Raw genomic sequence first — 16,386 nt, 5'->3', positions numbered from 1 at the left:
GGGCATGAATTAGATTCATAGAGAGATATATCTTTAAAACAATCTTACCTTGGCCAATGTGTTAGCGAGATATATATATATATATTTCTTCATCCATTTACTTTTAATCTATATGTGTGCTTATATTTAAAGTGGACAACATATATTTGGGTCTTGTTTTTTGATCCACTCTGACAATCTATGTCTTTTAATTTGGTGCATTTGGCCATTGATCTTGAAAGTGATTATTGATAGAGTTGGATCAATATCTATGGTATGTGTTACTATTTTCTACTTGTTGCCCTTGTTCTTTGTTCCTATTTCTTGTGTGTCACTCTTTTTCTGCCCTTTGTGGTTCTAATAGATTATGTTTCCATTTTATCTCCTTTTTTAATATATCAGTTATACTTCTTTTTAAACTTTTTTTAGTGGTTGCTTTAGAGTTTGCAATATACATTTACAACTAATCCAAGTCCACTTTCAAATAACAGTATGCAACTTCACTGATAGCGTGAGTACCTTATAATAATAAAATAATCCTAGTTCCTCCTTCCCTCCCAACACACACACACACACACACACACACACACACACACACACACGTAAGGTATACTAGTATACATAAGCATACACAATTGAATACATTGTTACTATTATTTTTGAACAATTGATAACAATGGGCGCTGGTTCCAGGGACTGTCCATATTCACCTGTCTGTTCCTCCAATCTTGGCAGCAGTGGTTTGCCCAGTTTCCTCAACTCTCTTACAGATTCCAGAAGAGTTGTTGATTTTTCAGTCTGTTCAGCTTTTTACTTGTTAGGATGGAGTGGAGACTTCCAAGCTCTTTACCTGGGAAACCAGAAGTCAACTTAGGAATCTTAACCCAGTCTGGAGAAGGAGGAAGGCAGGGAAGGCTTCTTGACGGAGGTGACCTCTAGATAAGACCAAGCAGGAGTTACGCAGGTACAGGTAAGAAGGAATGATAGATTCAAGGAAGAGAGAGCATGCTGAGGTGGAAAGCTATAAGAGGTGGAGATTATTAGAGCTTAGACGTGGGGAGGGCAAGTGTTGAGAGATCAGGCTATAGAGGTGGGCTAGAGACAGACTTCAGGTTTACATGGCATTGACCTTGAAGAAATCTTGTGAAAATGGACATTGAGATTCACAACACTGACACATCTCCAAAGAACTCGGGCGCGTTATAGGCATCCCTGACTTCATCCTCACGGCGGCTCCTGTGATGTCGGTCTGCAAAGTGCTTGATATAATTCTGCATGGCTCAGGGCACTTTGCTGCTATTAAGTGCCCATATAAATGGCAATGTATTGGCTCCAATGTTTGATTTTCTATTTTTCTTTCCATTTGTGTGTCACCTGTAATTAGAGTTCCAAAGTGCTCAGTGCACCAAAGTGCTCAGAGTGATTTTTCTATTGAAACAGAAAGAAGAGGAGACACTTTGCAGACTGCAAAGTGGAAAAGACCAAGCAACTCTCTCTATCTCCTGTATGGGCACTTGTGTTGATTTATGAGACCTACAATGACATTCCTCACTTTTTTCTTAAAGGAGTGGATTCATCTTTCTCTCTGCTACTTGTGAGTGTGCGCGTGCGTGCGCACTCCCGTGCAGTTTTGCCTCTCTTTATTACTGGCAGCCTCACCAGCAACACATATTTATTGAGCATCTATTATGTGTGGACACAAACTCAGAAATACCTCTGCCCGATCTTAGCTCCATCATTTGGGGATTAAGTTGTTCATTCATTCATTTAACCAACAATTATTGAGCACATCCTAGCAACCAGGCTTTGTGTTAGGGGCTGAGAACACAGGATGAACATGGATTGTCTGTGGAGGTTACATTTCATCTGAGAGCTGAAGGGTGAAGGAGGGCAGCAGCATTGAGGAATCATTCGGGGAAAGTGTTCTAGGAAGAGGGAAGTGTGTGCAAAGGCCCTGAGATGGAAAAGGGCTTAGCTTCTTAAGACCACAGATCGGTTTGAACGGGAAGGTGTAAAACACACACTGAAACCTCACACAACTGGTGGGTAGGTCAAGTGGCACAGCCCCGTTGAATAAACAGGATGGCAGTTCCTCAAATCATTAAACGTAATTAAAAATGATTTAACTCACATCATTCTCCTGCCCTGGTGTTCGCCACACATTAGTGATCTCCAATGAAGTGGGATTCTCCAGTTCTGCTCACAAGAGCTAAGGGGGTATCCTAACGTAAGTTAAAGGGAGTTTTGTCCTAACTCATGGATTGTTCAAGAAAGGACTCCTGCCCTAACCAGTTTGGCTCAGTGGATAGAGCGTCAGCCTGCGAACTGAAGGGTCCCAGGTTCGATTCTGATCAAGGGTATGTACCTTGGTTGTGGGCACATCCCCAGTACGGGGTGTGCAGGAGGCAGCTGATCGATGTTTCTCTCTCATCGATGTTTCTAACTCTCTATCCCTCTCCTTTCCTCTCTGTAAAAAATCAATAAAATATATTAAAAAAAAAGACTCCTGTTGCGTTTGAAGGCTACTGAATGCAACTTAGGCTTTTTTGTTGTTGTTGTTAATCCTCACCTGAGGATTTTTTCCATTGATTTTTTTAGAGTGTGGAGAGAGAGACAGAGAGAGAGGGGTTATCAATGTCAAGAGAGATACATGAATTGGTTGCCTCTCCCATGCACCCCCACCATGGCCGGGGGTCCAGGATCAACTGCAACCCAGGCATGTGCCCTTGGCCGGGAATAGAACTTGTGACCATTTGGTGAGCAGGTTGATGTTCTAACCACTGAACCACACCGGCCAGGGCACAACTCATGCTTTTAATAAAAACGCTTTTCTTTTAAAAAGTGGAATTTGTTGCTAATAATAAAAATAAAGATACAGAATTTTAGAAGATCTGGACTAAGATCCAAGAGTTGGGTGGAGCTGAGTGTTGGTTTCCCACTCCAGATGGGCAGCCAGGAACCACAGTCCACACCTGGCCCACTTGCCTCATTTTTGTTTCCTGGAGTCCCCTGTAGGAATTTGGGTCCATCTCACTGTAGGCTCCTGCAGTAGGCTGATTAATGGCCTAAAACAGTGGTCGGCAAACCATGGCTTGCGAGCCACATGCGGCTCTTTGGCCTCTTGAGTGTGGCTCTTCCACAAAATACCACGGCCTGGACGAGTACTTTGAAGAAGTGGCGTTAGAAGAAGTTTAAGTTTAAAAAATTTGGCTCTCAAAAGAAATTTCAATCGTTGTACTGTTGATATTTGGCTCTGTTGACTAATAGTTTGCCGACCACTGGCTTAAAAGATAGCCAGGTCTTCATTCCTGGAACCTGTGGATGTTACCTTAAATGATCAAAAGGCTTTTGCAAGTGTGACTAAATGAAGGACCATGATGTGTTACAAGTATCGTGGATTATCCAGATGAGCCCAATGTCAGAAGCGGCCTTACAGGATGGAGGCAGAGGGAGATTTGGAGAGATCTGAGAAGGTCCTGTGATGACTGACTTCAAAGGTAATCCCTCCCCACACGCCTGGCCTTATTTTATTACCTTGTTTTATTTTTTTTGTACCACTTACTACTAACTCAAGCGTTCATATTCACTAGTTGGATGAATTAAACGTGATTCCCACCCCCTTGAATGCAAACCCCAAGGTGGGAGGGATTTTGGGGGGAGAGGGAGTAAGGGTTGGAGGAGCAGATTTAAATACGGAATTCTTAGCGCCTGACATATAATAGTTGCTCAATGGATGTCTGAGTGAAGAAACAGTGCTTGACGCAAAGTCTGCGCTTGGCAAAAGCCACAAGCGGGAAAGTCGACAAGCATCAGGTTCGTGGCACTGACCTCGGCCTGGGGCGCCCCAAGCCTGTTGCAGGTGACAGCTTGAGGGACGCGGCGGGGGCGGGGCCGCCTAACCGGAACCCGAGTGCAGCCGGCTCTGGTTTCCGGCCGCGGCGGGCACTTCCGGCGGAGGGACTGTCCCGTGGCACCCGGCACGGCCGAGGACGACACGGAGGGCCGGCGGCGAGGGCCATGGACAACCACAGCCTGGACGAGTTCCGCCGGCGCTGGCAGGAGGAGCTGGCGCAGGCCCAGGCGCTGAGGAAACGGCGGCGGCCCGAGGCTGCCGAGCGGCGGGCACGGCGGCCCGAGGTGGCCCCCGGGCGCGGCGAGCAGGCCTCGGGGTACCTGGCGCTGGCGCAGGGCCTTCTGGAGGGCGCGAGCCGGCCCCCGGCGGCGCGAGCGACCAGAGCCGAGAGGCAGGACGCGGCGAGCCGTTCCCGCTCCCCCCCAGCCCGTGACGGGGCTGAGGGCGCGGAGCAGCTGGTGGACCAGCTCATCCGAGACCTGGTGAGTGGCCGTCGCCTCTTGCCTAGGCCAACCCCCGGCCCCACCCCCCAGTACAATCTCCCAGTAAGTTGGAAAGTAACTGTGTGTCACCAATGTGGGGAGAAAAACGAGTGAGGTTCCACACGCCTCTCTGTGCGTGCATAGAGTATCTCCGGAAGCAGTGGTTCCCAACTGGGGCCACTTTGTCCCCCATTTGGCAGTGTTTGCAGACAGTTTTGGATGCCAAATGAGAGTATGGGGGGCGTTGCTGCGTGCAGAGGCCAGGGATGCTCATGAACATCCTACAACGCACAGAACAGCCCTTCCGCCCCAAATTATCTGGCCCAAAATGTCAGTAAAGCATAAGACTGAGAAATCTTGCTTTAGAGGGATCCCTAAACTTAACAAGGTCGTTTTGACTGGTCTCTAAATGCTGTTTGCACTATTCAAGCTTCAACTGCACATGTATTACTTCGACAATAATGAAAAAGGAAGAATCCTTCAGGGACTATCATTAGTATGGAGGCTTTTATCATTTTGTTGGGCATGGATCTGTCTGTGAAACTGGAGGAAGATGGGGAGCCTTACGTTCTCCCCCCCCCCCCAAAAGCCCCCTTCACAGAGTTGGGATAAACAGGATCACCTGAAACATATCCATGGTTAAGAGAAAAAGACAGCAGGTTTTAATGGTTCTTTTAAAGTAAGGCTCTGCAGCTTCCCATTGGCAGTGGTTCTATAATTGGCAAGCTGATTAGATGAATGATGGCTTAATGTTTAACATGTTATGTAGTTATATTCAAAAACTATTAATAGCTGTGAGTTTTCACCAGGTGTCTGGTTCTGTGCTCTGCTTTATCTCTAAGGCTTGAAATAACCTTTTTTTGTGTATGTTACTAACTTCATTTAATGTGACAGTTCTGACACATACAGAAATGCATGCTGGCATCACACCTGCTTCTGTAGAAAATGGGTCGTCACTGAAGTCTGACAGATACAAAAAGAAAACCACTGCCTTGGGAAAGAGGCTTAGCCCCTGATGAGGTGCTCAGGTCAGTTCAGGTCTATGCAGAAGTTATTTCCATGGAAGTACATAGATTTATAGGCTGAGGCAAGACCAGCCCATGGGAGCAGAAATAAACTGGAAAGTGGATTATTGGGAAGAGAGAAACCAAGATGGCAGCATAGGTAAACACTTAAACTGCTGCCTTGCACAACAATTTCAAAACTACAACTAAAAGAGAAAACGGACATCATCCAGAACCATAGGAGGGCTGGCTGAGTGGAAATTCTACAACTAGAAAAGCACATGGAGACTCAGAGGAGCTGCAAAAGGCTGAGGTACGGAGACACGTGTGCAGAGAGGATGGGCGGCTGAGTGCCTGGCTCGCTTTCTCTAGCAGGAGGGAGACAGAAGCTCCCGACTGCACTGAACCCCAGTTCCGGGCGAGACCCTGGGGACCCAGACTCATACGGGGGGAATCTGGACTGTCAGGAAAAGAGAAAAGCTTACAGAAACTCAGGGGAGCCGCGAAAGGCAGAGGTCTGGAGGCGCGCAAGTGCGCGCAGAAAGGACTGACTGCTGAGTGTGCCGCTGGCTTTCTCTAGCGGGAGGGAGACGGAAGCTCCCAACTGCGCTGAACTCCATTTCCGGGTGAGAATCTGGGAATCCAGATTCATTGGGGGAGAAACTGGACTGTCTGGCAGCGGGCGAAACTCGAGAGTGGCTTTCTCTCAGAGGTGCTTGCAGTGATTACCGAGGGACACTGAGACACGGGCCTCATAGGGCAGGGCTGACAGGAAGCCAAGGCTGTCTACTCAGCCCTGAGACTCCACCCCATCCAAGCTGAGCACAGAGGCTTTTGCAATTTTGCAAGTCTTGTCTCATAAGGCTGTCTCCAGCACAGAAGTTCTCCCAGCATAGACACAGCTGATCCTCACAGCCAATTGGCCTGGAGGTCAATTCCTCCCAATGATACCAACAACAATCAAGAGTTAACTACAACAAGGCTGTACACACAGTCCACAAAGGGGTGCACCAAGAGTGTCCACCTCAGGTAACTGGGGAGGCTGAGCCATTGTGCCCTAGCGGACACCTACCACACAAAGCTACTCTACCAACTCAGGGAAGCAGCAAAAATGGGGAGACAAAGAAACAGATCACAAATGAAAGAAATGGAGGAAAGCAAACGATTGGATATAGAGGTCAAAACCACGGTTATAAGGTTTTTCAAGAATTTCATAGAAAAGGCCGAAAATTTAGCGAGACCCTTGAGGATATGAAAAAAGACCAACTAGAAATTAAACATACACTGACTGAAATAAAAAATATTATACAGAGACCTAACAGCAGACTAGAGGAACGCAAGAATCAAGTCAAAGATTTGAAATACAAAGAAGCAAAAAAACACTCAACTGGAATAGCAAAAAAAAAAAAAAAAGAATCCAAAAATTTGAAGATAGTGTAAGAAGACTCTGGGACAACTTCAAGCATACCAACATCAAAATTATGGGGGTGCCCGAAGAAGAGAGAGAGCAAGATACTGAAAACTTATTTGAAGAAATAATGACTGAAAACTTCCCCCACCTGGTGAAAGAAAAAGACTTACAAGTCCAGGAAGCGCACAGAACCCCAAACAAAAGGAATCCAAAGAGGACCACACCAAGACACATCATAATTAAAATGTCAAGAGCAAATGACAAAGAGAATATTAAAAGCAGCAAGAGAAAAACAGTTAATTACCTACAAGGGAGCACCCATATGACTGTCAGCTGATTTCTCAACAGAAACTATGCAGGCCAGATGGGAGTGGCAAGAAATATTCAAAGTGATGAATAGCAAGAACCTACAACCAAGATTACTCTACCCAGCAAAGCTATTCAGAATTGAAGGTCAGATAAAGAGCTTCACAGATAAGAAAAAGCTAAAGGAGTTCATCACCACCAAACCAGTATTATATGAAATGCTGAAAGGTATTCTTTAAGAAGAGGAAGAAGAAAAAGGTAAAGATAAAAGTTATGAACAACAAATACGTATCTGTCAACAAGTGAATCTAAAAATCAAGTGAATTAAAAATGTGATGAACAGAATAAACTGATGAATATAATAGAATCAGGGGCATAGAAAGGGAGTGGACTGACAATTCTCAGGGGGAAAGGGGTGTGGGGGTGCGGGAAGAGACTGGACAAAAATCGTACACCTATGGATGAGGACAGTTGCGGGGAGGTAAGGACAGAGGGTGGGGTGGGAACCGGGTGGAGGGGAGCTATGGGGGGAAAAATAGGGACAATTGTAATAATCTGAACAATAAAGATTTATTAAATTAAAAAAAAAGAAAAGAAAAAAAAGCGGATTATTGGGACAAAGGCAAACTTGTGGCCTCACAGCTGAAATCCTCCCCACTGAGTGTGACAGTGTCTTCAGGCTGCACAAGCCTGGGAGGTAGCATAATTAGTCTTTTAAAATGAAGAGAACTCAAAGAGGTTTTTCTGCACTTGGCCCAGGCATACCCAGCTGATAAATTCTAGGGATTGCATTCAGGTGCAGGTCTGTTGGGCTCTACATTTCGCCAGGTGGGAGTTTCCCAAACTTGACTTGGTATAAGGATTACCTTAGGCTTTGTTAGAGTCTGGGTTCTGCAGACTGTCCATTCTCAGAGGGACGGTGGGGGTGGGAAGAGATCAACCAAAGAACTTGTATGCATAACCCATGCACACAGACAATGGGGTGGTGAAGGCCTGGGATGGGGACAGCGGTGGGCTAGAAGGGGTCAGTGGGGGGGGGGAAGAGGGGGACATATGTAATACTTTCAATAATAAAGATTAAAAAAAACAAAATCTGGGTTCTGGCCCCTCCCCAGACCTGCTGCCTCTTGGTGAGCAGAGAAGGATCCCAGATATCGGCTGGTTGGGACGATCAGGCAAGTTTTGAGATATTCTCTGCTGTACAGCTTCTTTGGTTTGAGGTCCTGATTCTCAAGGCTTTCCAGCCCTAACACTAGTGAGGGGTAGGCATTGATATAAAAAATAGTGGTGTCCTAACTGAAGTATTCTAGAAATGGGAGGGGCTTGCCTACTGGAGGATGCAAGGGCACATCAGAAGCTAAGTTTCATAGGGAGTTCGTAAAAGCCTGCCCTGGAACCAGTGTGTGATCTCTGCTCTCCCGAATCACCACATTAGGTCCTGCGAGCCTCTACAGTGTAGTGCACAACTATGAGCAGCAGCCAACCTTTGGGGTACCTCTAATTTTATTTTTAGTATTTTGCAATCAACAGTGACACTGCTATAAATAAAGTAATACAGGCAGTCCTCGGGTTATGTTGGATCCGACTTAATGTTGTTTCGTGGTTACGTCACCATCTCCCATTTACAGTATTTATTTTAAAAAAAAGTTCCATCATTTTGATGTGTGTACATATGTGCTTTATGTTTTTTTTATTATTTATTTACCACAAGTAAAGGTCAGGAATTGTTATTTCTTTTAAATTTTTTTTTACTGTTTCACTTCATTACTGCTATGTATGTGCTCCACGTGAGTGACATAGGTGCTTATGTAGGTGGGTTCCGACTTACAACGAAAATCGAGTTACGTTGCGCCGTAGGAACGGATCGTTGTAACCTGAGGACTGCCTGTAATTCCTTGTTGGTGCTTACATGCTGTCTCCTTGGCACTGTCTCAAAGGTCTAAGAGACCTCATTATCTTCTTCAGCTCTCCAATAACCCTCTCCAGTGGCCATTGTTAGCCCCATTTGGCAGATGAGCATGAGGAAGGTAATTGATTTTTTAAAAAATTTCTTTATTGTTTAATGTATTACACGAGTCTCCTTTTTCCCCCCCTTTGACCTCTTCCCCCCCCCCCCCGCCACCCCTTCCGCCAAGCACAAGCCCTCACCCCCCTACTATCTGTGTCCATTGGTTTTGCTCATATGCATGCATACAAGTCCTTTGGTTGATCTCTTACCTCCTCACCCCGCGCCTTCCCTCATAGGTTGTACAGTCTGTTCGATGCTTCTGTGTCTCTGGTTCTATTTGTGTACATCAGTTTATGTTGTTCATATTACACAAATGAGTGAGATCATGTGATACGGTAATTGATTTTTTTAAAGGGGCAGTAAACCCAATATTTTAAGTCTGAGAATTGATGGTAATCTTTACAGAAGAGGCTTTGATTCGTAATTCATTGGTTGTAAGCCTCAAAGCCCACAGAGATCCGACTGGTAATACAGATGAATCAAGTAGTCTAGGTGTTGCTGATTGTGCCCTCTTCCCCTAATTCATCAGATGGTGGTTTGTTATGCATCTTTCTCAGATTCCAGCCATACTTCTGTGATGATTTGTTTCATAATGGCTGTCGTTCTTTTTATTACATTACATATTGTACTGTAGAGTTTGTCTTTCTGATATCCCTAAATTAGGGAAAATACTTAATCATTTTTCTTGAAGCATGGCCATCCTCTTGGTCTTCTTATTCCACTTTTTAAAGTTTTTTTTTTTTTTAATCAAACCCTTTATTGAGGTGTACGGGTCATAAATGTACAGCTTGGTGAATTTCCAAGAGTATATATCCATGCAAACAGCACCCAGGTTACAGGACAGTATTACCAACTTGTCAGAACCCCATGTGTGCTCCTTCACAACTAGGCATGTCCCCAAGGGTAACCACCAAGTGACTCCTAACACCTGCTTTTGGTTTTGTCTGTTTTTGACCTAGAAGTAGAATCATGCAGCATGTATGCTCTTGTGTCTGGGTTCTCATGCACAGCATCGTGTATGAGATTTGTCCCTATGGATATGCCACATTTTATTCTACTGTTGATGATAACTAGTTTATTAGTAGCCAGTTTGAGACTCTCAGGAATAGTGCTGCTGTGAACATTTTCTACATCTTTTGATATGTATACTCATTTTTCTTGGGTTTAACCCTGGTTGTGGAATTTCTGGGTCATGAAAGATGCATATGTTCAGCGTTAGTAGATATTGACCAACAATTCTCCAAAGTGATTGTGCTGGTTTTCTCACTCATGAAAGTAACTCAAGTATGTGGACCATAGTATTTCATGTCGTCTTTGACATAAATATAACAACACCTAACTGAGACTACACCACTTGACTCCAACATGGGCAAGATAATAGTGACAATCTGGGAAATTCATGCTATGGCTTGGGTAAAGGTGGAGCCACTGCCCATGTCAACTAGTTGTTGCCATGTAGGAATTTGGGCCCAGTGTTGGCAGTCTTCAGATTTTTTTTTTTAAATTAGGAATATTTACTTTAATGTGGACTCTGTCTGTTATTGCTGCACAAAAAACACCCCAAACTTTGGCTTAACACTGTTTAGCTCACCATGTTGCAGAGTGGCAGTGTGGGCTGGGCATGGATGGGCTCACTCATGTCTGAGGTGATCTACTGCTCACTTTGCTAGCTGTTGGCTCTGTGTGTGTTTGTGGTGTGTGTCTCATCATTCAGCAGGTTAGCCCTGGGTGGGCCTTTTCATAGTTATGAGAGCCGAAGGACGACAAGCCCCAGTGCTTTTGAAGTCCCCGCCTAGGTCATGTTTGTTATCGTCACATTGGCCAAAGCAAGCCATGTGGCCACTCCTGGAGTCAGTGTAGAGTTAACCCAAATGCCTGCAGGTAGGGAGCATGAACAGAGTAGGGGTCATTAATCCAACAATGTACCCCAAACTCTTCCCATTTTTAATTGCTGATAACTAATCCTATATAATAAAAGCCTAATATGCTAAGTGTCTGGTCGTCCAGTTGGCCGTTCAACCAATCAAAGCGTACTATGCTAATGATATGCTAAGGCCGCTCAACTGCTTGCTGTGATGTGCACTGACCACCAGGGGGCAGACACTCCAACTGGTTGGTTAGCTTGCTGCTCAGGTCCAGCCGATCAGAACTGAGTGAGACAGGCTGGACACACCCTGGAGCCCTCCTGCAGTACCTCCCTGGCCCCGATGGTGCACCAGTGGGGTCCCTCGGCCTAGCCTGTTCTCTCTTGCAATCTGGGACACCTCAGGGGATGTTGGAGAGCCAGTTTCGGCCCCACGGCAGAACAACTGGTCGCTATGACATGCACTGACCACCAGGAGGCAGATGCTCAACGCAGGAGCTGCCCCCTGGTGGTCAGTGCGCTCCCACGGAGAGTGCTGCTCAGTCAGAAGCTGGGCTCATGGCTGGCGAGCGCAGCGGCAACTCCCAGACTGCGAGAGGGCGCAGGCCGGGCTGAGGGACGCTCCTGAGTGCAAGAATTTTGTGCACCAGGCCTCGAGTTTAAAAATAACTGTTTAAGCACTAACACTGCAGGTGCAACAAAAGCTGTCTGTGGGCTAGATAGATCTGCCTCGGGTCACGAGCCTGTGGTCTTTTTGCCTTGTGTCTTCCCAAGAATCTTTGCTTGATTCACAGGTAACTCCTGAGAAGGACGATTTATTTTTATTTGGGAACTCCCCAGAAACTCACAGGCCAATCCACTTGACATAAAAGGCAAATGAAAATTGATACCATCTCATAGCATACCTTCCTCCCTTCCCCCCAACTTTTGGTGCCCTCTGTTATATTGATGCATTCTTGTGTATTTTTGGTGCAGTCTCTTTCACTTCAAGTCTCAGTGTTATCACTAGAGTGAGAACAACTACTACGTTAGCAGTCAGGAGTTGAGTTGCCTTTGGCTGGGTAAATGGGCAGTACTGCTTCAGAGATTCATCGGGCTGGGTGAGGGACAGATCTTTGATGGACAAGCACAGCTGACATGAAAACTTAGAAATGATTCTCCTTGAGCCTTGTCTTCTCTTGTGAAGCTTTTCAAAATAGCACTTAGAAGCCATCTCGCTTTGGGTGGCAAGTTGGGAACACCTAAATTGTCTTCTTGGTAGATGGTTAAACTAGTGAAAGAAATGATGCATACAGTACTCACTTTCTCTCTCTCTCTTGTCTTCCATTTTCCTCTCTTCATGAACTCAGGCTTCTGGAAGGTGGTGAAGCCACTTGAGTCTAATTATAAGTATGCTGCTTGCTTCTTTCACTGTGGTGGTTGTGATTTCCAGTTGCTTGGTCCCATTTTTATTTAGGTGATGTATCTGGACTCTGGCCTGTAAGCAACCAGCACCCAATTCACAGTGACTTAAAAACCGAAACCGGACTCTATTGATTCATGTAACTGAAAATTCCAGGTTGCAGTGCTTGTGCTGGGTGCTTAGGTAATGTAACCAGGGATATCTCCATCTCTTGGTCCTGCTTTCCTTTTATTGGCTTTATTCAAAGGCTGGCTTTTCTCTCTTTGGGATAAAATGGCTACCAGCAACTGCAGTCTTACGTTGTCAGGTTAGCAACCCAGGGGAAAGAGATCATCTGTTATGGTTTTTGCAGCAAATCATGAACTTTAGTTCCCATCGGTCCATATCAGGTCATGTGTCCATCCTTGAGCCAATCACTGGCTCAAATTGGCCAGGCTTGTACTCACTGCCTGTTCCTGAATATACGGGTGGGGTCAGCCTCATCTAAACCATGTTGACCAAGAGTGGAGTGGGGTGATTTCATAAAAGAAAAGAAGAGGGAACGGGTATTGGGCAGTGGATACAAGACATGCCCACTTTAAGTGGGTGTTTGAAGCAGTACTAGAGTATGGGAATGTATGTGGTTTCTGTTCACCCAGCATACATACATGTATCGATCAGCTGGGGCTGGGGAATCGGCAGTAAACAGAATAGATACTTCCTGACCTCAGAAGCCTAGTCTTGCTTCTTTTAACTAAAAGGATGGCATTAATGGATGCAGGATAACTGGGCTCTGGATGCAGTCTGGGCTCTAGAGTCAGGCAGACATGAGTTCCAATTCAGCCTCTGCTACTGACAAGCTGTTTGGCCTTGGGCAAGGGAGCTTCCTCTGCTTTATGAGGATGATGCTCGTACATAACTACCTTGTACCGAGGTAATGAATACGACATGGGGCATTCGTAGCACCAAGCCTGGTGTACAGTAAGCAGCCAGTACATTTATTCTGGTGCTGTTATTATCGTTGTATTATAGAAGTGTTAATTTCACTTCCTCTTTGCTTAGACTGCAGGGGTCCTCAAACTTTTTAAACAGGGGACCAGTTCACTGTCCCTCAGACCGTTGGGGGGCCGGACTATAGTTTAAAAAAAACCACTATGAACAAATTTCTATGCGTACTGCGGGCCCGGGACGAGTCGGCTGCTAAGCAGGACAAGCAGCGGCACCTGGCGGGCCGGATAAATGTCCTCGGCGGGCTGCAGTTTGAGGACCCCTGGTAGAGTTATCACTGATAAACCCCTGGTTCCCTGCCTCTGGGATTGGGAATCCCTGGAGGGCAGGGTCTGTTGTCTTACTCTTGTATTTCTACCTGTGGCACTCAGTGCAATAGGGACATTTGTTGAGTTGAAATAAGAATTGCTGCTTCCTATAGCAACCTTATAAAGAGGCTCTATGAGTCTTGAGGACATTCAAGGCATTCTTCAAGGTAAGATTTAGGTTTTCTGGCCTGATAAAAGTTTAATGCTACTGGCCGATATTTATTGCTCACTATGCCAATACTTAATTCATCATCAGCCTACATCTGTGTTTTCAGCAAATCAATTGGATGACTTAACTTCTGTTTTTAAATTAGAAACAAGGAGACTTTCTAGTGTGAAATGATAAGACAAATGGATTCAAATGTGAACTCATGAATTGTACCTGGAAAGACTTCCCTTCCTCTTTGCTATTCTTTGCCTTCTGTTTAAGGCTCAACTTGAATTCTCTCTCCTGTATTAACTTTTCCCTGATTCTTCTAGCCCAAAGTTCTCTTCCTTCTCCCTTCCCCTCAACTAAAAGGTTCTGTGGTAAGTGCCATACTTTTTTTTTTTCCTTCTTCTTCTATGAACGAGCAGGAGTTTCTACTGAGGCACATTTTTTTTCTTCTCTTTTAAATATATATATGTATATATATATATATTTATTGATTTCAGAGAAGAAGGGAGAGGGAGAGAGAGATAGAAACATCAATGATGAGAGAGAATCATTGACCGGCTGCCTCCTGCACACCCTCTACTGGAGATCGAGCCAGTAACCCAGGCATGTGCCCTTGACTGGAATCGAACCCGGGACCCTTCAGTCCGCAGGCCGATGCTCTATCCACTGAGCCAAACCAGCTAGGGCTACTGAGGCACATTTTGAAATAGACTCTAGGTCCTAGAACAACTTGTAACTTAGGTCATCTCTTTGTTGGAAGTTTCTGCTGCTTAAAGCAGTTGGGGCTTCATTCATTTATTCCATAGATATTCACTAAGTGGCTTCTTAGTACCAGGCGCTCCTGTAGGTACTGAGAATACAACAGAAAACAGGACGGAGGTGGGGATCGGTACCCTTATAGAACTTACATTCTAGGGAAGAGGAGAAGACAGAATGAACAAATAATTGTCAGGTATTAAATGGTCTGGAGAAAAATTAAGGAGGTAGAAGGGATACAGTGTGTATGTGTTTGGGAAGAGCTGTAATTTTAAGTAGTTATAGCATTTCACGGAAGAGGAGAGAGCAAGCCCTCAGAGATCTGGGGAGGGGATTCTAGGCACAGAACAGTAAGTGCCAAGGTTCTCTGGTGGCCAGGGCCGGCTGGCTTCATGGGCCTGTGCAACCTGTGTGATCACAGGGGGCTCCAGGGTCAGAAGGGGCCTGTGCTTGGTTTAATGCTTGAAATTTTTATCATTTTTAAACAAGGGACCCCACATTTTTGTTTTACAGTGGTCTCCACAAATTAGCCCCATCCTGTTGGTAGGAATATGCTTGGAGAGTTTAGGATCCTGACATGAGTGATATTTATTTGCATGGAATTAAACCCTGGGTTCCCAAGGTCCCATCTCCCTCCATCCCGCCACAAAAGAGTCCAGTCTTGTCTTCAGCAAAGCTAGAATTAAGGCCACTGCCCAGTCTCTGCTCCGTATGAAAGCACAGTCCAGTCCAGCATCTGGCCAGTTTAGCTTGTGTTCCCAGTTGTAGTCCATTGCGTGTGGGGTCTGCATGGCTATGGGACCTGCGGCTGCTTAAGGCCACGTGGTGGGCTAGCACACGGATGAATGTGGGTCAAGGAGCAAACAAGAAACAGAAGCACAAGAGCAAACAAGCAAGGGAGTGCAAAGGAGGCCAAGGGGGCAAGAGAGCGAGAACTCTTTGTCTTGGGCTTATAACCAGGAGCTTGACCAACTACCCCTTCAGGGTTTTATGATCTTGCAGTGGCTCTGCCCCAGCCAGTTATCTTTTTCCCAGGTTAGACTTACAGGCAAGCACCTTCCCTCCATCACCCGACTTCACTGCACATGTGCCCATCTTCCCCTTTGATCCCTTTCCCCAGTGATTTGCAGGGAATGGGCCCATGGTTCCTTGTGGGGTGCAAAGCTGCAGCTTCCTGAAGTTGCCCAGCTGACCATGCTTACAATGCCTGACCTTCCCTTTGTCTCTTCCTATGACTATTAATAACTAGCTAATTAACAACGATAACACTCAGAAGTATAGAAAAAAGAACTAATCCTCTTAATGTCATTGCTCAGAAGCTCCTGCTTTGTGTAAGAAAACACGAATTTTGAGACAAATTTGGGAGTAAATAAATGAATGCCTATTTATCTTGACAGTGTTTCAGCCCCCCGACACCCCAATTTTTTTTTTCTTTAAAGGAGACACAGGTGAAACTGGAACTCATCCACTCCTGATTGAGATCGTGTGGGTCTTCTCCACTCAGCTTTTGCAGTGTGTGGAAAGTTGAGATAAATTCCTTTAGAAAACAGTCTCCTTTCAGTCACAGATTTAGCAGAAATGTTATTACATATCTATTGTTTGAACTCGAGTTGCTTGTCTCAGTTTCTTAAAACACCACCTAGAGAGAGCTTTAGTGTTCTGTTTGCCCTGGAGATATACATTGGGAACAAAACTGAAGTCCGTTTCTTCACTTTTTACTGATTTGGCTCTTAGTAATTATCCCTTCTTCTCCTAAACAAGAGAAGACAGATTAAATTTCTAACAGTAAGGCACAAAACCAATCCATTTACAGAATTAGTCTTACATTAGCACATAGGAGTACAAATCAGCCTCCCTGGGGATGGATCC

General features: G+C 45.3%; 1 protein-coding gene across 2 annotated transcripts in view; it reads left to right on the top strand.

Annotated features, from left to right (window-relative positions):
• The window catches only part of FBXW8 (F-box and WD repeat domain containing 8), a 127,429-nt gene that overhangs the window by 5,166 nt on the left and 105,877 nt on the right, over positions 1 to 16,386 (top strand). Inside the window, exon 1 of one of the 2 annotated variants that reach the window (XM_080649606.1) lies at positions 3,940 to 4,314. The exons of the other annotated variant lie outside the window; for it this stretch is intronic. Within the exon in view, the coding sequence (XP_080505732.1) occupies positions 3,997 to 4,314 (318 nt within the window). The 5' untranslated portion in view covers positions 3,940 to 3,996. Of the gene's footprint in view, positions 1 to 3,939; positions 4,315 to 16,386 lie in introns of those variants that run through there. 2 annotated transcript variants of the gene reach the window in all.

This window comes from Plecotus auritus (assembly GCF_963455305.1).
Source record: "Plecotus auritus genome assembly, chromosome: 13".
Classification (NCBI taxonomy): domain Eukaryota; kingdom Metazoa; phylum Chordata; class Mammalia; order Chiroptera; family Vespertilionidae; genus Plecotus; species Plecotus auritus.
Note: the sequence above shows the minus strand (reverse complement) of the source record. Positions and strands in the feature narration are given on the sequence as shown.